The sequence below is a fragment of the Panthera uncia genome, chromosome D1, assembly GCF_023721935.1.
Source record: "Panthera uncia isolate 11264 chromosome D1, Puncia_PCG_1.0, whole genome shotgun sequence".
Taxonomy (NCBI): Eukaryota; Metazoa; Chordata; class Mammalia; order Carnivora; family Felidae; genus Panthera; species Panthera uncia.
The window spans coordinates 33,726,269-33,752,467 of record NC_064808.1 but is presented as its reverse complement, the minus strand read 5'-3'; the positions used below and the strand labels follow the sequence as shown (position 1 = coordinate 33,752,467).

At 36.6% G+C, this 26,199-nt stretch overlaps 1 protein-coding gene across 3 annotated transcripts in view; it reads left to right on the top strand.

Annotated features, from left to right (window-relative positions):
• The window catches only part of LUZP2 (leucine zipper protein 2), a 485,908-nt gene that overhangs the window by 209,071 nt on the left and 250,638 nt on the right, over positions 1 to 26,199 (top strand). For 2 of the 3 annotated variants that reach the window (XM_049649125.1, XM_049649134.1), the window contains exons 2-3: positions 20,649 to 20,766; positions 24,287 to 24,357. In XM_049649125.1, coding sequence (XP_049505082.1) covers positions 20,649 to 20,766; positions 24,287 to 24,357 — 189 coding nt within the window. The remainder of the gene's footprint in view (positions 1 to 20,648; positions 20,767 to 24,286; positions 24,358 to 26,199) is intronic. The other variant, XM_049649143.1, reaches the window with a different exon arrangement.

Here is a 26,199-nt window from a genome sequence, read left to right as displayed (position 1 = left end):
GTAGCATGTGGCAGAGCTGATATTAAAACTGGCCTGTAAAACCAGAGCTCTGTGTGTGTGCGTGCGTGTATGCATGCTGTCTGCATATAGGTGTGTACAATATTTTAAAAACCCTGTATGAAATATACCTTGCAGAACTAGCATTATTAAAAATATCAGAAAATACAGAAGAGCTTTCAAATGTTGTTAGATGAACAATTAAAAATTTTCTGAGTATTAGCATGATTTGTATCTATTTTTCAGATTTACTAAATTTCTTTATGTATCACATTTACTATCTTTCTTTTGGTCCTCATGTCCCACAAATGTCCTTTGACTATCACCATTGCAAACATGGCCTTGAAAAGCAGGCAGCTCAATTTGGGCTCAGTTCCCCAGTTTATGGGCTGCGGATGATAACAATACAGAGAGTGCAGCACAGAGGCAAAGCACACTCTTACAGACCCACCCAAGTCCAGAGCCCATCCCTGATCTCACCCAGATCGTTTGTCATTTGGATGTTTCAAATGTACCAAATGAGGCGGTCATAGAGTATCTCTACTTACAAATTGTTGATTTAATTGTCTATTTCTAGCTTCTAGCCCATTTTTAACAGAAATGTGCAGAAGCATTGTACCTACTTGATTAAGAGAAAACAGGAGGGAAGATTTAAAGATATGAGTGAATGTTCAGTTAAGGCATCAGACAAATAAAAGTGACTTTGTCTTATAACAAATAATGACAAGACACTGTCTTACCAATAGTCAAAGTCACAGTTAGTCAAAATAGTCAAAAATAGTCAAAGTTCATGAATGGTTGATTTATTTGAAAAATAAAAAATAAAAAAATAAATTTTTTTTTTCAACGTTTTTTATTTATTTTTGAGACAGAGAGAGACAGAGCATGAACGGGGGAGGGGCAGAGAGAGAGGGAGACACAGAATCGGAAACAGGCTCCAGGCTCCGAGCCATCAGCCCAGAGCCCGACGCGGGGCCCGAACTCACGGACCGTGAGATCGTGACCCGGCTGAAGTCGGACGCTTAACCGACTGCGCCACCCATGGCCAATGGCCAATACCGCAGGAGAAATCTCAACTATATAAGAAACCAGATCCAGATTAAAAGAAGAGATGCTATTTTTTTGTGAATCACTTGTAATTTTAAATCTTTCATGTGTCTCCATCTGTAGTAGGTTGTATGGCGGTACTGAAAAGACAAATGTCAATGCCCTAACCTCCTGAACCTGTGAATATGTATTTATTTTGAAAAAAAAAAAAAAAAAAAAGGACTTTTTTGCAGATTTAAAGATCATCCTGGGGGTCGGGTGGGTCCCAAATCCAATGACAGTTATCTTTGTAAGTGAAAGGCCCATGGAGATTTGAAACTCAGACACGTAGTGAAAAAGGTCATGGAAAGATGAAAGCACAGATAGAATCATACGGCCCCCACCTAAGGGACACTAAAGTCACCAGAAACTGGAAAAGGAATGGGAGGATTGTTCTCTAGAGCCTTTTTGCCTATTTCCTGATTTCAGACTTCTGGCTTCCACAGCTGTACTAGAATAAATTTTTCAGTCACTCATGTGTAGTTAATTTGTTATGACACTTCGAGGAAACCAGTACTCTGCCTGTATCTATTTTAAGAATAATAATTCTAGGTGTTTTGTAAAAGTCCCAAAACCTATGGTAGACATTTCTATGCATAGATGGTAGGTAGGTATACAAATTTTATGGAAAGTCTTTGGCTATTTATAATCTGAGTCATTCGTTTTTAAGATCATGCTATTGGATAATATAATTCTTTTAGACTATCTCTTATGAAATAATCAGAAACTTCGCTCCTGACACCTTTCCCTTAGAAATTTTCATACAGTTGGTCTGTAGTGGGGCCCAGGAATCTATAGTTCTAATAAGCACTCTGATTGTTATCTGCCAGGTTTTAAAAACCCCAATATTATAATTTAGACTTTTTTTGTTTTTGTTTTATATAAAGTATGAGAATCTACAGGGGCACCTGCGTGGCTCAGTCACTTAAGCATCTAACTCTTGATTTTGGCTCAGGTCATGATCTCACGGTTCCTGGGATTGAGCCCCACATAAGGCTCCATGCTGACAGTGTGGAGCCTGCTTGGGATTCTTTCTCTCTGCTCCTGCCCTGCTCACATTCTTTCTCTCTCTCAAAATAAATAAATAAACTTAAAAAAAAAAGAATCTACACTTTTATTGATTTATTATAGAAACAAAATTGAGTATTAAAAAATTGGTTAATTGTGTTTATATGTGAATTATGAAATCAAAAGCATGTATTATTTTTTCATATTTAACGTAGATTATACATTCTCTAAAATAATTGTGAATTGTATTCATAATCAGAAACCAACTCTACAGAGATCATTATGCTGTAATGTGATCAGTACTATGATGGAGATACATACGATGATGGGTGGAAACAGGAAATAATAACAATAGATTCGTTTTACCTGAGTTGGGAGGCCATCCAGGATGTTTTACAAGGAGCTGACGTTTATACAGAAACTTGAAGAAGACAAGAACATTTAAACATGAGAATAAAAATAGAACAGAGAAATTGAGAGCTAAAAGTTCATGTTTTCAGAGTAACAAATTCTATAGCATGTTAATATATTTGTTATCGTAGTTGATACACAATGTTACATTAGCATCAGATGTACAACACAGTCAGTTGATGACCCTGCATGTTATGCTATGCTCACCACAAGGTGACCATCTGTCACCATACAGTATAGTCTGTTAGTATTTGTGTTAGCAGAGTATTAATAGGTTTTGCAGGGTCCTAAATAGCAGAAGACCATTTCTTCAAGAAAAGAAGCAGAGTGACCAGGTGAATGTCCTAGAAGCAAGTCCTAGCGGGAGGAGGAATGAAAGGGGAGAAGTTGAGTTTGTCATCAAGCAGGTAGCAAATAACAAGGATAGAAGGAGGTGAGAGAACAGTTATGAGAAATAGTCAGGCGATTATCACCTTTGCTAAAAAAATTTCTACCTCATATTATCCCTCCGTGCATATCATTTTCGAAAACATTAGTAGCCTGAAACAAATCAGGTCCTTCAGGACATCTTGGGTAATTGACTTAAGAAGAAGGTGCATGAGATTCACTTAAAGCAATTGTTAAGAAGCTGTATTAATTTTTGACAGTTTGAAATGCTGCTCCTCTTCGCAGGCCTGTGGAAATCACCTGCTAAGCTGTTAAAACTGATTTCTGGGTTCTACCTCACCGCAGGAGATTCTGATTCAGAAGCTCTGAATGGAATTTGATAATTTTCGCTTCTACTGAATCCTTAGACAATGCGGATAGTCTGGAACTAGGAATACGTGATGAATAATCAGGATGAATTCAAGTGTACTTACCTGAAAGCCTGACAAAGACTTAGAAATAAGAACGTTTATTTATTTATTTATTTATTTATTTATTTATTTTAACATTTATTTATTTTTGAGACAGAGAGAGACAGAACATAAACGGGGGAGGGTCAGAGAGAGAGGGAGACACAGAATCTGAAACAGGCTCCAGGCTCTGAGCAGTCCGCACAGAGCCCGACGCGGGGCTCGAACTCACATACCGCGAGATCGTGACCTGAGCCGAAGTCCGCCGCTTAACCGACTGAGCCACCCAGGCGCCCCAGAAATAAGAACATTTAATAGCATCACATAACAAAAAGTCTGCATGTTGGAGCTTGTAGGGTCAGTACTATAGCCTAAATACATCCTTAAATACCAATGTTGTTTTTATACTTCAGATTCCCCATCCAGCAAGCTGGCTTCTCATCTGTCTTTGGGAATAACGTGTCATGACCCCCCAAATGATTGTCACATCTCTAGAAGTAGGAAGGGAGAAGGAGAGGCAAAGATTGTCGAGGCAGGAAAATATTTCCCTTTTTTAAATCTGTTTGTAGTAGAAAAAAAAATCCTGAAGACCCAAGAGACATTCTTCTCTCTTATTGTCTAAATCTATCACATGACGTGGCCATCTCTTGTTGCAGAAGAGGCTGAGAAATTGTATATGTGGCATTTGTGACCTCTAATGTGGGTAGATTATGCCAGTAAGACAGAGAGAGAGAGAGAGAGAGAAGGAAATGACTAACGGCTAGGCAACCATACTTAGCACATTCTAGAAGGATAAAAAGAAGAGTTTATTTGCTTAGAATGAGTCTCAACATCATTCTTTGCGAAGAACATAGTTTATGAAAGGGTACAGAGTATCAGGAAACGGAACAAAATGTATTTTAACTAGAATGTAGAGTACCTAGAGGGAAACTAGTAGGGAAATGAAACTGCAGACAGGTAAGCATACTTTTTTCCTTTTTTTATGCAATTGCCTCTACATTTTTTTAGTTATCATACACCTATTCTTCCTAAGTACAAAATTGTGTTTTATCTCAAGGTACGATCGTAGGATTCTCTTTCAAAAATTTCAGTCATGATTAGGAAAACTCTCTCTAGGTGTAAGCCTCCTTTGCTGGTGGGTCCCACTGAATCCTCTATCTTTGGTAGAGCTGATTACTGGTAGAAACGCACGTGGCCTTCCACTACACCGTCTTTCTTTCTGCAGATGTAGCCTTATCTGTGGGCCTTAAAAGCACTGAGAAGGCAGGAACTAGGAATCGCAAGAATGTATAGTCTTTTCACCAGCAGTGAGTATATGGAGAGGAGCTTGTGGAGTAAATAGCTGCTGTAGTGTCTGCCTGTCTGAGCTGCCAGTTTATCAGATCCTTAGAACATGAGAAGTTTGAGTAAACATGAGCCAGGATCCATTTCTCTTGCTATATCTTTCTACCTTGGGAAGTATAGAAATTCATGTCTCTGGTGAGAGTGTTTCCTTTTGCCCCCTAGTAACCTGTGATTATCATTTTCTGGGATCAGAACCGTTTGACATTTTAATAGGTCTCTGCCAGAGTGGAAGTGAAAATCAGTGGGGTAAGGCTTCTGAAACACTGTGAATTCCTGAAAGGAAGAGATTAATATAAATGAAAGGTGGTGATTTTATTATTGTAAAGATGCCTTTGGACTTTTCCCTCTGTAGAATCACAGATATCATGCAGGCCTTACAGCTTTCTCCCCTCACCTTGCTTTAGAGTCTGACTACACACAACTTGCAGAATGGCAGGATCTGAAACCACCCAGCCTAAGAAGCTTGCAAAATCAATATAACTCCTATCAGTCAGAGATGCCAAGGACAAGATTCATTTCATGCATCAAACAGAATGCAAAGCCACGGACTCCTCTACTCCTAGTGAAATGTATTTCTATACAGATACATGAAGTTAATAAAAACTTAACACATTGATTGTGTATTGGCGGGGCTCTTTTTCTCTGTGATTAATGATCTCACATTCCATGCTCGTGCTGTAGCAACCCCTTCTGAATTTTTTTCCCACTTTTTGAAGGTAGTCTAGCTATCTATTCTGTGGTAAGGATTTCCTTAATCACAAAGGATTTTTACTACCTGAATTATTCATTAAGAGTGTATCCCACGCTCTCTTCACCATTGAACTTAATAAATGTTGTTGGCATAAATTTATCATATACTGTTGCAATTATATTTTTGTGCCTATCATATTCTAACCTAAGAACTCAGTGAAGGCAGGAACTATGTTTTAGCCACTTCTGATTTTCAGACCTAGCTCTCAAACTGGTTAAGAACACACATGCGTGTGCATGTGCACACACACACACACACACACACACACACATGCACTGTTCTTAATTAGCTTGAATAAATAAGTAATGCTAATATTTTTGGGAAGTGGAATCAAATAAAATAACTCCAGACTCTTTAAAGGCAAGCTAGAATTGCAACTGTACTTATATGTCTAGTGATTTATGTTATTTTTTTCATTCCTGGCTACTTAGATAGCTGTTAACTTCTTTCACCATGGTCACTGAAAAGGGAAGAACTTCATTACATTTCACTGTGTATTCAAACAATCTAGGACAAAGTCTGTCTTCTCCTTGGATACATTCTCCCTGTACAGCATAAACTTCTAGTCTCTGCAGATATGAACACTTTTCTGAACCTCCCATTGACAAAATATCTGTAAACCATTTTGCCCCAATTAAGTCATCACTGATTTTAAGAACCATCTTGAATTTGAAGGCAATTTTGAAAAAAACCAAATATCCCAAATGGCCCTTCCTTCTCTACAGAGAAGGAGACTTCAGCTTGTGATATGTCTGCACTGGTATCAGTGTCCGTTTCTTACAAGGAGTTCATGTGCCCTTGGAAATACTATGTAGCTTTGTTAAATTGTAAGTGCATGGAGATTATTCTTTTTCTTGTAAGTTTATTTTTGAGAGAGAGAGAGATAGAGAGAGAGAAAGAGAACAGATGAAGAGGGAGAGACTGAGCCTGATGGCAGAATTGAACTCAAACCATGAGATCATGATCTGAGCCGGAATCAAGAGTTGGAAGCTTAACTGACTGAGCCACCCAGGCACCCTGAGTGTTCATATTTTCAGAAGAGTATCATTGAGGATTATAATACACAAAAGTTTAATAGCCATTCCTTGTGAGCGATTACAGTGCAGATATGCATTCAAACTCTAAAGGCAGGATGTAAGGCAAAATTACCCCTAAATTTTCCTTAGCATTGGAAAAGATTGCTTTTTTCTTTGGTGGAACATCAGATGAACTCAGTTTCTTGTATTTAGGGCTATATTGTCACTGGGAAAGGAGGAGGTTGTTTCTTTAAATAAATCATGTCCAGCATGGCATGATGTTTATATTATAAGGGACATACATCCTCCTGTCACACACTTCTTCACACGCATTTACTCAATAAATGACAGGTGTAATTCTTAGCACTATGAAATTCTTTTTCTCTTATTTTAAAAATCAAGTGATTACTTTTGGGGAAATAGAATTAAAAGTTCCTCCCAATGCAGAAAACATCTCCACAGAGATAGAAGAGAAATAAAGTAATGTCTTCTTGCTGAAAAAGCATTAAAACAGAATAATGATGTGCATGGCAGGCAATCAACTGGACGTTTGCAGGACAGAAAGAAATCTTATCCATCTTGCCAAGCAGATACAACTTATTCCAGACATTTTCTCAATATAAATGAAATCAGGTCTCAAGTAACAAGATTCAACAATACCATTTTTCACATACAGTTTGTCCTAAATTAATTTGGTGTTTGGGATATCCATCTGCCTTAGCAAATTGGCTTTACCCAAAGGAAAAAATTAGCTGCTTATGCTTTATAAGAGGTAGTTTTGTAACTTGGAGGAAGTACCAGCTGAAGTTAGGCTCTGTCCCCCCCCCCCCCCCCCCCCAGAAACTGGGACATAGGAGTCCTACCTTTCTTTCTTTTTAATTTTTTTTAAAAGATTTTATTTTTTTTTTAAGTAAAATCTACATCCAACATAGGGCTTAAATTTATAACTTCGAGTTCAAGCGTCACATGCTTCACTGACTAAGCCAGCCAGGTGCTCTGCTTTCTTGTTTTTTAAAGCTTTTATTCAAATTACAGTTAGTTAACATACAGGGTAGTATTTGTTTCAGATGTATAATATAGTAATTCAGTACTTCCATACATCACCTGGCACTCATCACGACAAGGGCACTTCTTAATCCCCATCACCTATTGAACCCATCCTTCCACCACCACCCCTTGGATAGCCACCAGTTTGTTCTCTATAGTCAAAAGTATGACTCTTGATTTGCCTCTCTCTCTTATTTCCTGGCTATGTTCATTTGTTTTGTTTCCTAAATTCCACATATTAGTGGAATCATATGGTACTTGTCTTTCTCTGACTGACTTATTTAATTTAGCATAATACTCTCTGACTCCATCAATGTTGTTACGAATGGCAAGATTTCATTATGGCTAAGTAATAATCCATTGTGTGTGTGTGTGTGTGTGTGTGTGTATACACATAGCACATCTTTGCATTCATTTGTCAATGGATGAACACCTGGACTGTTTCCATTATTTGGCTACTGTAGATAATGCTTCTATAAATGTAGGGGTGCATGTATCCCTTTGAATTAGTATCTCTGTATTATTTGGATAAATATCAAGTAGTGTGATTGCTGGATTTCAGGGTAGTTCTATTTTTAACTTTTTGAGGGATCTCCATACTGTTTTCCACAGTGGCTGCACCAGTTTACATTCCCACCAATAGTGCAAGAGGACTCCCCTTTCTCCACATTCTTGCCAAAACCTGTTGTTTCTTGTATTGTTGATTTTAGCCATTCTGACAGGTGTGCGGTGATATCTCATTGTAGTTTTTAGTTGCATTTTCCTGATGATGAGTGATGTTGAGTATCTTTTCATGTTTCTATTGGCCATATGGATGTCTCCTTTGGAAAAAAAAATGTCTATTCATGTCTTCTGCCCATTTTTAAATTGATTTTTCATTTTGGGGGTTTTGAGTTTTATAAAAGTTCTTTATATATTTTGGATATTGACCTTTTATTGGATATGTCATTTGCAAATATGTTCTCCCATTCCATAGGTTGCCTTTTAGTTTTGTTGATTGTTTCCTTTGCTGTACAGAGGGATGCTATCTTCTTGATGATTACATTTCAGGGAAATGGTTCCCAGGTCAAATGAAAAAAATATTCCTGGATCTCAAAACTGGCAAGTGGCTTATTTACCTTATAAGAAGAACTACATATATTTCAAAGAGAGAAAGAGCTTAAAAGTTTTCTAAAGTAAATGCTCTGAGAAAGAGGGAGAGAGTCTTTTCTCCCCTTATTTTCAACAGGGAAAACTAAGCCTCCTATTTTCAACTTCTGTTTTCCCTAACACTACAAAACTCATGCTATTTTCATAAATTTTATCAAGTTGTGAAATACAATCTATTTCACAGATATGGAGACTGAAGCTAGAAAGTTATAATGATTTCCTGATGTCTGACTAGCTGGTTAGTGACAATATCTGTAAATCAAATTTTGATTTTTAAATTTTGTATCAATGTATTGGCTAAAACATGCATGATGACAATGGTTCTTTGCCTTTTTTATGCTTCCCATGTTTTCAATCCAGAAAATATTTCTCTGATAAATGTTTTCTAACAACAGGCATCAGGAGATTCATGTAGTGCCTGCATCGCTATGAGGGGTGATGGTGGGGATGGTAATGTCTATGTCAAAATATGTGTGCTAGGATGTATTTATTTGGAAAAATGTAGGGTTTTTTAAATTATTGCTTTATGGGTATGCATATACACATATAATTTTGTATAAAGTCAACACATTCTATGTTTTCCTTTTCTTTGTTTGTACCTTCCTTTTATAAACTTCCTCTCTCTGCAACCCTCTTCTACCCTCTCTTAACCTATTTCATTTCAAAATTTTATCCTTACTAACATAATCCTGTATAGGTATACTCAGACACAAACACATATTAGTACATTCACAGGCCATGATTCATTATTACCAGTGTTATATAAATGCATCATACTCTTAATTTTTACTCTTGTTCCTTAAAAGTACCTCATGGAAATCCTTTCAAGTCAATGTGCATGACTCTGATTGACATGTAACTTAACCTTAAAATGATATACCATATCGTGTTGTCAAAGAAAACCAGAGCCAGACAGTAGTTAGAGCAATAAAAACAGATTTTATTCAGGGACTATTGCAGTTGGGGAAAAAAGGATCTCCATATAGAACTGGGCTCAATTCTGAATACAGCATGGACAAGTGAGGATTTACAGCGAAGCAGCAGGGTGGGATCTTTGGATGAAAAATTATGAAAAGGAAACATCAGGGGTACGGGAGGATTCTGATCAACCCAATTTGTCAGGATTCTTGCTGAAAGCAAGCTAGAGTTGTCGGATATCATCTGGAGAATGGTGGAAGGTGGGGAACTAGATCTGATATCCAAGTTGCCCAGATATTGGGGGTGGGGGTGCTGGCTAAACTGATTTAGCAAGATTCCTGCTACAACTTGGTGCTGTAGACCAGACAGACACTGAGGAACTTGACTAAAGTTTTGGTCTCAGAGAGTCCTTGTCAGTGTATGTAACATAATTTACTCAGATCTCTTATCTTGTTTCCAGATATTTACTTATGATTAATGCTCCTTTAAATTTATGTTCTCAAGGGCTGGAACTTTTAATTTCTATGAATAAATTCCCAAGTGTAGGATGGTTGGGAGAAGAGTTGTGTGTTTTTATTTTAAAACACTCCTGCCAGAAGGCTTGTGATACTTCAGACTTTGACTTTATTTATATGAGAGACTTTCTTCCTCAAAGGATACTTTTCTAGGCATCTTTCACTACACAGGAGTACAGAACAAATTCCGCCACACATCCACAGTGGGCTTTGGCTTCTTCTCTTAGTTTGCAATGGCAAACTTTGAAAGAAAAATACTATGCAAATATCCTGGTGGTCAAACTGGATGTTGGGTCTGATAAAAAGAAAACGGAAAGAGTGGCTTCAGATAATACAGAGGCCTTTTAGCAAAATAATCCATGACCTTTCTGTCAAGATTGAGAGGAGTTTCATGGTTCTGTTGAATTTCCTGAGGGCAGACATTGCAAGCGTTTCCCAGGATACAATGCTCCATGGTCACAGATTTAATAATAGCTTGGCCAAGCCAAGTAAAAGTCACTTTTATTCAATCTCTTTGCCTATGAATAAATAAAAATATACACTTTGGAACAGGTTTGACAACTGGAGGGAGAATAATTTTAATCTTTCTTCTTTTTGATGTGCTTTTGAGTTATTAATCCGAATATATATTCCTAAATATATCTTTCCTAGCAATTCACAGAGCAGTGAATTTCCTATAGAAAGGATTTAAAACTCTTGAGCTTGGCATTTAAGAATTTTGATCATGTGAATTTAGCAACTTCTTCAGGTTTTGCCCAATAGCTCAATGAGTACCCCATATGCAATTTAGACTGTATTACTTGCTGATTTATAATCTGTATGCACTCAGCACTTTCCTTATACGTTGTCATTACCTGTATCATTTCCTCTACTTCGAATACCTTCCCCTTTACTAAATTTAATAATCATATGCACCATTCAAGGCCCAAGACAAATATCTTTTCTTCCATGAAATTTTCCAGGATTGTTTAATCTGAACTTGATCTCTCCTAATGCCTTACTCCTATCACATTTTGTCACATGTTACCCTCATCGTGATGTGTGTTCTAGTTGACCTATATATTACATGCTACTGGATTAGGTATAATGTATTGCCTTTTTTTAAATAAAGATTCCTAATACATAGGAGGAACCAAGAAAATATTTAGCGGTTTCATTTATTAAAGAGACCACATAATGTGATGTTTTGTCATCAAAGACATCTAGGGTTGAAAACTAATCATTACTGTCTATGTGACCTTGGAGACATTACTCTGAATCTGTGCTTTCTTGCTTGCAAAATGAATATAATGTCACACTTCTGGGAGATTATGAGAATTAATGATATATGTATAATGTCTACCACAATGTCTGATATACACTTGTATGCGATAAATGTTAGAGATTATTTTGTAAGGATAAATAACATGAAACTATGGTGATGGTTGCCATAATAAATGTTTCTTTAAATGTAGGCAGAAATGCTGCAAACAGGCTGAATGGAAGTTTGCATTTCTGTAATTATTATTATTGTTGTATTTCTGTGCGAAAGTACACCTTGAGATCTCACAGAACTACTCCAGATCTTCGAATTTTAAAAGGCTTAAATCTGAAGGCATTGGACATACTCTAGAAGATTTTTTCATTTAGAACAAAGGCAAAAAAAAAAAAAAAAGTGAAGTTGAAACATCAAAAAAAAAAAAGACTCCACAATGAGCGTTACTTCTATTGTATTTGCATTTAGAGTAAACAAAAAATATTCTTTCTGACGGGGCATTGAAAGAGCATAAAGTGTGAAGAAGGGTTCCAAGAACAATAGGGACAAGGTGAAGGATACAATACTCAGTTTGTAAAAGCTTCCAACTGGCCCAGTCTAGGATTAATTAAACATCAAATTAAATAATAATTACTAGAGATACATGGTTCCAAGAACTCATTATCCTTATACAAGCTAATATACAATTATTCATTAAAAAATATGAACTCTGGTAATTAATTATAAAAGGAGGGAATGGATAGGATACATGACCTCGACATTCAGGAAAGAAAGGACCTATATAGCTCTAAGAGGAGACTACATGGCAGAAGTGCAATGAGGTAATTTTTCTATCTAGATTGACAGAGTAGGTTGAAGGCCCTCCAGGTTGATGGAAGGATTCAAGCAAAAGCTAGAAGTGAGAATTCATTCAGCCAACCTACATTTCAGAGGCACCTTTCAAAATGTGCTATGAAATAAAAACAATCTTGGCTGACGTAAATAAATCATTTATTCAAAAATTCATTGTGGTAAGGAGAATGCTTTCACCGTTAAATCTTCAAGCACCTTAGAGTAAAGGCAACAAGGCTTCTTTTCTTTTTTTTTAATGTTTATTTTTGAGAGAGGGAGAGAGACAGAGACAGAGAGAGACAGAGAAAGAGTGAGAGAGAGAGACAGAGTATGAGTGGGAGAGGGGCAGAGAGAGAGGGAGACACAGAATCTGAAGCAGGCTCCAGGCTCTGAGCTGTCAACACAGAGCCTGATGTGGGGCTCGAACTCCCAAGCTGTGAGATCATGACCTGAGCCAAAGTCAGATGCTTAATCGACTGAGCCATCCAGGCGCCCCAAAAAGGCTTTCTTCCACAGAGAGAAGTATCCCAAGGCCAGAAAAAAAGTGGCTGTGGGGAACAGGCGGTGTGATGAAACGTGTGAACAGGAAATCGTTTATTTATCACCAGCTGATTCTCAGAGGGGATTGCTGAGGCTGCGGAGAGGTCGTGTGGTATTCCATGCCCCAGTACTTGCTGAGTTGCCAGTGCTTGTTTAAGCTCAAGGTGAGACAAGTGTCAAGGTCCTGAGGGAACAAGAGAAGCCTGATAGCACATGTGGCAAATGTCGTTTTGTCCAGATAGGTCAGTGGGGACAAACAGGTCAGCTATTCATTTATGAGACAAAGAATGGGAATTTGAGGGGTCTGTCTCTGACTTTGTCGCAAGTAACCAAGGGGGTCATCGGCGAGTCTTACTTAAATCATATAGGAAAGACGGCCCTTTGCAGAAAGGCCTTTCCTGGAACATAAAATGTTGGGAGGATTTCTTAACCATTGGTAATTTCCAGGCGTGCAGGTCTCAGATACAGTTCAGCATTGTCACTGAACAACACTGTGCTGGGTAATAGGACTAGACAACATTCATGCAAAGATTTCAATTTTGTAGTGAGATACATACATAAGTAATACGCTATTAATACAGTATAGAAGCTGTGAAGAGAGATGGGGAATAGAGAAAACCTTGAATGAGAATGAGGTTTGAGAAGACTGGCTTGATGTGTATAGAGGTTTTGTACTGTGGAATCGAAAGCGCTAAGACTGGGGAAAGTCTGATGTTTTGTGGATGGCTTGGCTATTAGAAATAATTTAACATATGATTATTTGGGGAATTTATTTTAATTTCAGTTTCAGTTAATTCATGTGAATGAAACTAGACCACAATACATTTAAAGACTTTCAAGAAATACACTGGTCGATATTTAAATACAGCACACATATGAGGTAAGAGATAAAACCTGAGCAAACGAAACAGAAGGAGAATAAAGGTAGTTTCAAGCCAGAGGGCATATGGCCTAGACCTTGACGTAGCCAAAGAGCACTGATATTTTAAACTATAAGTTGATGCAAATTGAACTTTAAGGTTAGAAAGCCTGATTTGAGAGCAGTGCATTAAATGGATTGGAGAAGAAAAAAAATATCAATTAATACAGTGCTATAAATAGATAATGAGGACTTGCACTAGGACAGTAAGACTGGGTAGTTGCACATAACAGTATTCAGATATTCAAAGTTAGAGAAAAAGATGAGATTGCATCAAGCTATTGATAGTCTTTGAGAACTAAAGAAAATAGTTAGCTAAACAATGGCCCCGAAAGTTCCATTTTTAGTGAAATTGAACATATTTGTTGTCAGTGTGTAAGCCAGTGGAAAACTGAACAGAATGTCAAATCCCTTGGAAGGACTAGGAGGACCACCAGTGAGCAAGGTGGCGAGTACTCAAAGGGCTAATCTCTGAGAATGAAGTACTGAGAAGTTAACCACTGGGGCTCTGTAGCAGATTATTTAGAAGTATGACCATTATCATTCTTCTGGTGTACATACTCACTTACATTATGACTTGGATAGTTTTTCAAGAAGAAATGAAGTCTATTTCTCTGCCTCTTAATCTGTCCAGGACTTGTGACCTGCTTTGTGACCAATGCAATGTGGCAGATGTGATATCATAATGCTTTCAGCCTAAACCTGAAAAATAACTCCTTTACATCTGCTAATTTTCTTAGAACTCTAACCAATTGGAATGTGAATAAGCACCGGCTAACTCTCTGGATCCTGAGGAACATATGAGACATGGCTTCCATGACAAGCTGATAGTCAACCACAGAAGCAGAGCCATTTATTTGACCAGAAAACGATAATATTTAAATCATTTTTGTAAAGTACTCACTTTGAGTCAACCAGTAAAATACAAATTACAGCTAAAGTGAACTGCTGTCGTGCAACCGGTAGGGTGACTGAAAATTGAAAACTATAATACCGTAGTGTATAAGAATTTGAAACAATTGAAATTCTTCACCTCTCCTATGCTATAGCAGATTTGGAAAATTCTTTGGCAGTATTTACTGAAGTTGGAAATGCATGCCCTCTAATGAGCAGTTCCTTTCTTAGATATATACTTGGCATACATTTACTTGCATGTTAAATACAAGGCATATGAAATATTCATATCCTTATTCATAACAGTTGAAAACTGGACAAAAACAAAGGTATGCATCAGCACTAGCATACATACACTGCAATATGATTATTCATTACTATACTATGTGGTGATAAAACTTAACTATTCTCCAGAGCACCTGACTCCAGAAGCTTCTGACTCTTGGTTTTGACTCAGGCATGATCCCATGGTTGTGGGATCGAGCCCCACTTCAGGCTCCATGCTGAGCGTGCAGCCTGCTTAAGATTCTCTCTCTCTTCCTCTGCCCCTCTCCCCTGCTCATGCTCTCTCTCTCCAAAAAAACATTTTTTAAATGAACTATTCCTCCACACAATATGGAAGAGTGTTACAAACTCCATGTTGTATAAAACCAAATAAAAGGAGACATATTCAGTAATTTCATTTGCACAGATTTCAAACATAGGCAAATACTTATGAAGTAAGAGAAGTAAGAACATTAGTTATATTTGAAGAGGAGAAAGAATGTAATAAATGAGTGAAGTCAAAGAATATCATCTGGGGTATAATCTATTTTTAAAATTCTTATGTATTTACTTTGTGTGAGTTCATGAAATGTGCCTGGGGATTGTGGGTTTTTTTTTTTTTCTTTTCTTTTCTGCATAAGCACCACAACTCAATTACAAAAAAAAGTCCTAAGAAAAATGGTATCATCTGAAAATTACAGCAAATAGTTGCATACATTGTAGTCACTGATGAAGCACAATGAATATAGCTATCTTAAAAACACGAGATAGAAGGTCTGCTATCATTTTTCTCTATTTAGCATTTTTTGGAGGTTTTAGCCAGTACAATTTGCAAAGAAAAAAAAAAGTTGTGACTATGAGAATAAAAGATGGTTGATACCATTCAAAGATAATACCACTGCCTAGTTGTAAAAGCCAAACAAATCAACTAAGTAACTCCAGCAAGTACTAAGTTTGTTTAATAAGGTATTTGGAATCAAGATCAACTTAGTAGCTTTAAAAGAAACTAACAACATTCATTTAGGCAGTGGAATGGAAAAATCCATCCACAATAACAACAGGTCTAACAAGAAATGAGCAAGAACTCTTTGAAGTAACTTTAAAGCATTTCTGAATCATATAAAAGTTGTTAAAAAATGTATGAGACCACCTATCTTTGGGATTGAAAGATACTCTATTGTTATCTATTTCCTTAAATATAATACAAATGCAGTTTCAATTAAATTCCCTATGGAAGTTTATTATGAAATTGACAAGATCATTCCAAAATTCACTGAGAATACACAAATACAGAAAATTAGCAATAAAACTATAAAAACAAAAGTGGGAAATCTAGAAAATAACAAAATGTAGCACACAGCTTTAATAATTAAACCATGGAATGGTGTTGCAACAAATTCATCAATACATCAGAATAGATCATAACCACTTTTAAAGAACAGCATTGGAGTGGAGAAGATCTATTTGTGCAAAAGCAATATGGAGGCCATAAATTTAGGAAAAGATTTATCTCCATGTATATTTAAAAGAAATTGGGGAGTTAGGAAATGTAAAAATCAATAACAGACTTACAAAAAATATTTTCCCCATAATAGACAGTTAAAAACCATACTGGGCAGAAATTTCTATAAGTCAATAGATTAAAAAACTGTTAAGGGTTGAGTCATACACCCCAAAATTCATACTTTGAAGTCCTAATCTACAGTACCTTTGATGTAACATCATTGGGAGATGGGTGTTTATAGAAGCTGTCAAGTTAAAATAAGGCACTAGAGTGGGCTCTAAACTAATCTGAGTGATGTCCTTATAAAAATGGAAAATTAGTCACAGAGTCACACATAGAAGACAATGTGAAGACACATAGGAAGAAGACGGCCATCTGTAAGCCAAAGAGAGAGTCTGGGACAGATCTTTCCCTCACAGTCCTCATAAGGAATCGACTCTACGAACAGCTTGATTTTTAATTTCTAGTCTCTAGAATTGTGAGACAAATTAAAATTTCTGTTGTTTGAGCTACCCTTTCTGTAGTACTTTGTGACAGCAGCCCCAGCAAGCTAATACAAAAACTAACCCAAAATATGAGTGGGTAAAAGGCATACATAGATCATTCATAAGGGCAGAAATGCAAGAACTAATGAAAGTTATGAAAATATAATTAATCTTTCCAATGAAGTGATCAAAATTTTGTCCTAGAGAAGGTACAATTTTTCACTCATGCCACTAACACATATTAAGTAAAGGAGGAAAACAATTTCCAGTTCAGGTGAATGTGTTGAGAAGAATACCAGAATACTATATTGATACTAGAAGTGTAGACTAGGAAAGCAATTTACTAGTACCTATAAAAATTAACACGTCAACTTTGGAGTGAAATATTTCTATTTCTAAGAATATATGCCATAAGAATTTTCATTAAGATATATTTGTGGGTTTTTTTCCGGTGAAATATATTTGTACCCACATGTGTGGATTTCATTACTTTTTAAGAGAGAAAGAAAAATTGAAAACAACCTAAATGTCCCGTGGTAAAGTATGTTAAAATATAAGTGCGTGGATTTTAATATGTGTAGACCTGGAAAGAGCTCTGAGATATACAAGCCAATTGTAGAGTACACTTCTAGGAGGATCATATAAATATTAAAAAAAATATGTATGTTATGGGAAAAATAACCTGCATTGGGAGATAAACATGCACTCATGTGTAAATGCAAGAAAGTGTGAGAAATCCAGTGCTTTCATTAAGGTTACTTTTCTCCTTTTATAAGAACTTTGAATGACTGAATCTGGAGTGGTGCTATTAATTAACACTTTTGACGATATTTCCCTGTGACTAATATATAATCACAAAATTGTGATATAAAATTTTGATATAATCACAAAAATTATATCCTTTTTGTGGCTTTCAGTTTACTGACCTGAACAAAAAAAGGATTTAAATTGGTTCTCCTTTCCACATGAATTCATCTGAAGGCCAAAATGGTGATAGAATTAAAAGATTATTGTAAATACTAAAAAAGGAAATGCTATTCCTAATTTTACTTAATGGTAAATAAAAATGGCAACAATATTCAATACCAAAGACATATATGCAATAGTGAAGGAAGAAGTAATACATAATAAGTTCTACAATGGCACAGTGAATATTTAACTATGATAAATGCCTAGTCAAGTCACGGTATTCTTCCGGAGTACTGGCTAAGACATAGGACTCTGAAAGCTGACTGATCTACCACACCCTTAATAGAAATGTGTTCTGGAAAGTTACCATCCCTGTGACTCAGTTCCTTCAACCCTACTGTGGGGTTCATGCTACTACTTATTTGACAGAGTTGTGCGAATTAAATGAGTCAATATGTATGATATCACATCTTATATGTAATACATTACCAATGCATGTTATCTAACACTGTGATTTATTCTGGCCACTTAAGGTAATTTTGGAGATGTGTTTATTGTCACAAACATTCAGGGGAAACAAATTGTGATATGAACTAAAGCTGAATAATTAGAAATAGATGGAAATCTGCCTTGCCCATCATCATAGGACTTTGCTAGAGAGACGAGAGGAGACCTGGGATACTGTTCACCAGTGGAAATCTAAAGGCCGTGGGGAAATAGTGAGGTTCTTAGCAAGGGAGCATTCCAATTTCCTTCAAACAAGAATACAAAGACCACTAGAAAACAACAGTTAAAAAATGATTAAGGAAAAAAACAAAAACAAAAACAGGGGCACCTGGGTGGCTTAGTTGATTGAGCATCCAAGTCTTGATTTTGGCTCAGGTCACGATATTGAGTTTCATGAGACTGAGCCCCGCAAAGGGCTCCGAGCTGACAGCATGGAGCCTGCTTGGGATTCTCTCTCTGCCTCTCCGCCACTACGTGCACCCTATCTCATGAGAAAAAGAAATTTACATAACCCAATAATTGTATTAGAAACCTATTGTAGATTTTAGACCCAGTTCCTTTATAGTTCTGCAGTAAGACTGAAAATTTAAAAAACTAGAAAATTGAGCCATTTTCTTGCAAGTTTGGAATTGAACTTGTCAACCTAACTTTAACTAAAAAAACTGTTTTTCCTATGACCTCTCTCTCAGTAAGGGCTGTGTCCAACACTTGCCAAGGCAGAAACAGGCCAGTGCCCTGCCTCTCCTTCCTCATAACACACACAGACAAAAGACATTTTAAAAAATATTATATATTATTGATTCAATTTTGCTTGTTTTGCTGAAATCAGTGCAAGCTTCTGTCTCTGCTTCCTCTAATCTTTTTTTAATTGTTTTTCATTTTTTTTTTTTTTGAGAGAGAGAGAGAGAGTGAGTGAGTTTGTGTGTGGGGGGGAGGGGGAGGGTCAGGAAAAAGAGAGGGAGAGAATCCCAAGCAGGCCTCATTCTGTCAGCACAGACTAGGGGCTCTATCCCAAGACCCCGTGATCATGACCTGAGCTGAAATCAAGAGTCGGACGCTTAACCCACTGAGCCACACAGGTGCCCCTCTGCTGCTTCTAATCTAATTTAAGCCACCACAAATTTTTCTCTGGATTGTTGCTGTGGACTTCCTTTCTCCAGGTTTTTCCCTCTTCCAGTTTACTCTCCAGTTTTTAGCCAGGAAAATCTTTACGAAACATAAATCCGACCATGTCACTCCCTGTGTAATTATTTATTTTCAAATTGTGAAAACTCCTGTTACTTAAGCATCTTGCATCTGTTTTTTTCATGCTTCCCACATCCTCATTTAACAGGAAGTCCCAACCCCTGAGTTAGGACTCCAAACCTTCTGATACTTATGCACTTTTCAAAAATTCAGTGAGCACATTTTTATTAGTATTTACATGTGCTTTCCCCTTTTCTATAGCTAATTTCTATTTATCTAAACAAGTTCATTTTATATTTTGTATTACTTTTTCCAGAAAGTCTTTCCTGGATTAGCAACTCTCCTATGTGCTCCAATTGATTATTTTAACCTCTCTCTCTCAGTTACAGTTCTGGGCTGCCCTGGCAATTATCTTTTTTTTGTCTACATTTTCCCCATACACACACACACACACATACACACACACACACACACACACACACACCATAGCATACATAAACATACCCTACCTGCTCATTTATGCCTTGAATAGGAACTTAGGATAGTAACTTGGTCCTTCTGAGCTCAATTCTTTTATATTTGCAAAATGAGAATTACACTACTGGCCTTCTTACAAAGACCATATGAAAAAAGTAAAAGAAAATATGTGTATATATATGATATGGAGTTAAGTATGTCTTTCTTTCATGAAAATTAACAAGTCTATTCAAATTTTACTCTGATTACAATATTTATTGACTGATTTCATAGATATTCTGTTTTTTCCCGTTCCTCTTTAATAGCAATAGACATTCTTAGACATGTTTGCAAAGGGGTGCCTTTTCAGTGGACTTCTTTCCCTACACAGCAGGGATAAAACAAGACCCCGACATTCTGCTCTGGCTCTGTCCCCAAGCGTGTCTCCCTAACGTCAGAATCTGTTTGTGTCTTTGGGATACGTTGGTTCAAATCATATCTCTTTGCTGTTTGGAAAAATATCTGTCTTCCAAGAGGTACCTGATAAGCTATGTTATACCTATCAAAGATATACAGTATTGTTCTGGAAACTCTCTGTAGCCTGGAGAGTCCTCAATGCAAAATGAAACCTTTGTTATACAGCTCTTTGGTTTTCAGTTTTCCCCTTTTAGATGAAAGAGGACAAATAAAACATCCTAGTAATTAGGGTTTCAATTAATCTTGATTTTGCTTTAAATGCGAGGGCTTGTGATTATTTTTAAAGTGGCCAAAGCCACGTGGGAGCATTTGAGGGGCTCTCATGCGATTTTTTTCTGTGTTAGACAGGACTATGAAGATCTAGAAAAGCAGCTGAAAGAAGTCTTTAAGGAGCGAAGCAACATCCTCCATCAGCTGACAAAGACATCAAGAGAACTTGATGGAATTAAAGTCAACCTTCAGGTGAGATGAAAACTAAATTGCCTGGCTGCAAAGGACTTGGCCTGTCTCAGTGGATTAGCATTAAAAGACTCCTGCATTTTTTTCTTTACCAGTTTTGAATATGTTTTCTGGGCTTGACCATGGGAGTTATTTATTATCATATGAGCTTTAAAAAGAAATGCCATTTGAAATGCAGTCTGGGAATCTGTGGTTTGCAAATTCAGAAAGGAGAAAATTGTGTGCTTGGCAAGGCCATCAGTTTCTCAAGCTTCTAAGATCAATTTGCCCCCTGTGTTTTTTATATTATAAAATGATGAAAACTAATTATGACCAAGAGTTGAATGAATATAGGGATGATCTCTAAAAGAGAATTTTGAATTCCACAAAGGACAGTTCTCAAGATTCTTTAATAAACCTCATTACTAAAATGGGTAAATGCCTTAGAAAGGTGAGAGTCAGCTATGAAAATGTATGAATACTCAGTGAAATCCCAATCAAAAACCAGAGACAAGATCTGTATCTAAAAAAAAAAATTTTTCTGAAATATCTTATAATATATTTTAATATTTGCTTGAATATTGAAATTATTGAGGACATAATGCATACTAAAAGCTTTGCTGTTTTATAGAATTTAATTTTCATAATATATCTCTGAGATGTGTACTATTAATGTGATTTTTCTTGTTACACATGAGGAATTATGCTTAGAGAAGATAAGTTATTTTTGAATGTCGCAAGGGAAGCCAGAGTTTCAGTACAGGAAATCTGGCTTCAGGGCTTGTCCGTTAGTTACTGCACTGAACCATGCTTCTGAACCATGTGGACTCGCTGTTATGCTTAGCTTTTTATTCCATGAAGTTGATAAGGATGATGATGGTGTCAGTCGCCACTCCAGTCCATTGAACATGGTCTCAAGGTCTTACATTAGGTATTCTTTGTATAATTTCTATTTAATTTTTACATGAACACTATGCTATGGCTGTTTTGTAAGTGGGAAAACGAGAGTTAGAGAAAGGTTAAGAAACCATGGAGGACACAGTGAGAATTAGGTGGCAGAGCAGGTGTATGAGCACAGCGCCCAAGCTCTTGTTCCTGAAGTTATGTTACAACTTGAGAACATAAAAAAAAAAAAAAACGCAAAACCCACCCACATTCCATTACAGAGATGAGTATCAGGGCGGTAACAGTGCTAAAATGGAAGAATACATAGAATGTTAGGAAAGCCCTGACTTGGATAAAAAGGAAACTAAGTCAATGTCTACAGGAAGCTGATACCAGAGTTACATCTTATCCTCAAGTAGAAATTCACCAGTTACATGGGGCTACAAAGAGTGTTTAGGAGGCCTGGCCCCTTCTCAGAGGCATGGAATACCTGCCACTTTGAGATTATCTCAAGCATATGGTTAGATGCCCATGTATGGTCAGGACACTCAGTGTGTCTACACCAGCAGCCTAAGTCAAGACACCCAAGTACAATCTGGAAAATTGCTTGACAACAATATATAATTTCATGGATTCATGGTTTTTAAAAGGGTAACAATCCTACCACTAAATGTCATTTTTTAAAAAGCTTTTTTCCATTTTCTGTAAGCCATTGTGCAAGATATTTTTCATTTTTTATCTTATTAAATCCTCTTAGCAACCTCTTCACAAAATTAAGGTAATATTTCACTCATAAAATGAAGAAGCAAGATTCAAATAGGCGAAGGAAGTGCCCAGTCATACATCTAATAAATGGTGATTCTAGGTTTTAAACTAATAGTGAATAACTACATAACCCATTCCACATTTTCCTCCCAGTGGAACTTCATGAAGAAAGGAGTTTTGAAAGTTGTTATAGTTTTCTCTGTAACCATAGCCCCTGGATGGAATGGTAACATAGGTCAACCAATAAGCACTACATTGATTAATTCGTACATATATCAACCTTTAGAATCCTTAAAGGAACTAAGAATATTTTCCAAGAAGTGAACCTCACTTCCTCAGATGTTGCTGGATAAATAATAACCAGGGACGCCCTAGCTTTTCTCATTATATACACTTTGCTGTATCTACCCTTTTCATTTCTGCATCTCCTGTTTTTTTGTTTGTTTGTTTGCTTCTTTTGTTTTGATTTTAAATGTCTTGAAGACAGTCATCCGCTTCATCTTGGTTTCCGTCAGAATGCCCAGAATATAGCAGATGGTCAGCAAATGAATAGGCATATTTTATTGCACTGTTCATCAAGTGTTTTTCCACATCTGTTTCGCCCTTTGAGTTTTTTCCAATAAATGTCTAAAGTAGACTGTTCAAAAATCTCATCCCTGTTTTTCACCTTAAGGAAGTCAGAGGGCAGATTTTGTGACCCGCCCCAGGTCATATGACCATGATGCACTTTGAGCTATGAATCCCATGACTGGCAATGCCCTCCATCCCTTCCTCATCCTACCCTCTTTGTATGTTATATAAAGCTATTCTTTCCAAATAAGCAAAACGCCTTTTATTGGCTGCTTCCTAATTATGACCTCTGTCAGTTATTTTAGGGAAGAAGTTTCTCTTATGCAGTTCAGCCCACCACATCCATATCAGAATGCTGATCCTGCTGTATGAAAATTATCTGATTTTAGCCTTAGACTCTACAATTTGTGAAGGCAGATGTCGTCCCTCTGCACAGGACTTTGCATAATTCATGAGAGATATTTGTTAAATAGGTATTAAGTAAACAAGTATTTGCCATTCCTAAGATTGTTAATTTTCTGCCTGCCACAGCTGCTTTTCCTACAAATAATATCACTGCCCCTTTCAACATCTAATATCAAGAAAGATAGGTTACCCTGTTAAATAGTTTATTGACTATAAATAAGAAAGTTCTTAGGGAAGGCTTAATGGGCCAGATTCTATAACGAGAATAGCTCAGTGGGCTTTTCTGTTTTAAGTCACAGTCTGTGGATGCTGGATTTGCCAGAGTAAATAAACACTAATGACTGAGGTGGTACATATTGTTTCTCTTAATACCCTATCTTTTCATACCAGTTACAATTTTACATGGCCCTTGTTTTCCTGTGCATGCTGCTGCATTACTCATTAAGAATAAATAGACAAGACCAAACAGGTGCATGTTTTTTGGCTGCTTTGATCTTGCATTATGTTATTACATAGCTTATTCAGAGACGTCTTTTATGTCCCTTTGTATTTGTAGAAACTATGCCAGAGCTGGTTTAATATGCCTGCAAAGAACACAATTAAACTTCAATGGAAGAGCAAAAGATGTGTTTTCTACTTGCTTGTAAAGAGACCTAACTATTAGGAGAGCATTCTCCCCTCCATCGAACCTCTAAAGGCTGAGAGACTCAGGATATTCGCTTTCACCACTGTGTAGCACCTATACTGTGCTTGGTGTCATGAATTCTCATGGCACCTTAGAGCCATGAGGACCATCGTGGCCTCATTTGCACATTCTTGTTCCAGGGCCATAAGAGCAGTCACACCTGTGCCATAGAGACAAAAGTAAGCCTCACTGTATCACTTGAATAAGATTTCCTTTTCCCACTTTTCTTATCAGTCTTTGAAAAACGATGAGAAAACTTCCAAAACTGATGTTCAGAAGCTTCTGGAAATAGGTCAGAGACAAAGGTAAGACTGTGCTTTCCTTTAATTTTCTCAATTCTTTCTTTTTCCCCATAGTGTGAAAAACTCCACATTCAGAAATTTCACAAAAATCACTTCATTCTAAATGCATTAATTCATTTATCTTCTTACTTGAATGTGTGAGGATCTTGTTCAAATGAAGATTTGTATGCAATAAATCTATGGTGGGGTTTGAAATTGTGCATTTTCAATAGGTTCTCTGGTGACGTATGCTATGCTGCTTGTCTACAGATCACAGAGTGTTCATGGATCTGTGGTATTTTCCTCTATTATCCTAGTAAGACAGACCCTGATAAATCTGCCCATCAATAGACACGTCCAATAACATGTTTAATGGCATCAAAACTTGATCATAGTGTTAATGGTGGGGTGGTAAGGAGTGGGGTAATCTTATTAACAGCGTAAGTAGAATTAGTCTAATCTTATTAGTGTTGGATTGTGGTGTTTTTTTTTTTTTGAAAGAAGTGTGTTGTGAGTAGATTTCTATGCAGTATAATATGATTTGAAATTGCCTCTCAAAGGAAAAAAAATATTTTAAGGTAGAAACAAGCTAGCATTTGTATACATTTACTAGAGGCTCTCTTAGATGCTTTATATATATTCTCCTATTTCACCCTCATAATTACCTTATAAAGTAGATATGATTTCCCTATTTAATGGATATGAAATCATTGCTCCAAGGCTTAAATGAGTTGATGAGAGATGTATTAAGTGGAATTTGCTCTGTTGTGTCTTACCCCGTGGAGACACCCTTTCACATTAGTTCATTGATCACAAAACACAAAACTCCAAAAAAGCTTATACACACTATGAAGTCCCTTCTCATTGTCTTGTATCTTCTCCACTGTCCTTGCCTTCTGACCCAGAAACCTCTCATTGACATATATTCAGATCGAGCTGATGACACATTAAAAATTTCAGATCTACTGTCCTATGTTGACTCTTTTTATTATTTTAATGAAATTATTATTTCTTAACATGAAATTGTCTTCAAAGTCAAGTATTAAAGAGCTTGTATAAGATAATTTGATAGCATATTTCCAAAAATAGATCATTTTAAGTGATTGTACTGGTTTGAAATAAACTACCTCTAAAAACATGGTTACATTTATTAAGAATTTCAGATCATCATCTATACACTTGGTATGGTATACAAACTACCAGGTGATGGGCCAAGTCTTTCAATTAAATGGCAAAACAAACCTGATATTTTGGTATTATGATTTCAATGTTTTACTCAAAATTAGAAAGCTTGTTTAAAATGTGCAACTTGTATAATGTACACAAAGTCAGAATGGAAAATTTGGTAAATTCTAACGGTAGGTAATTTCTCAAACGGATATGACATTTGATATATTAGTTTTTGTGATTACTTGCAAAGAGAGATATAAAAATCATGGTTACCTGAAGGTGAAGGAGACTGTGTATCTCATTTGAAAAGAAGAGATACTAATAAACAGTAAAAGAGAAAAAAATATCTTAGAATATAAAAATGTTAACTAATTTCAAATTTGGAAGTTTTATCTGACTCTGAAACAGTGCAATGCATTGTAGATGCCACTTGGCTATACATCCAGCTCTCAGTAACCTTTCATCCTCTGGGATGCTTGCCACCTGACACTTACGTGCACCAGTGTTCCCTAGAAGTCATTAGGACTTCATCGTCACTCACAGTTACAAAAACGAATCAATTAGAATTTCCCTCTTGGAACTGTAACTAAGAGGCATCTAATCAGTCTCTCTGTGTAGCTGAAACCAGACTGTGAGTAAGTAAACTCAGAGGCTGTAATCGTGCAGAGAGAGCAGAGAGCACCTTGCTGTTGAGAC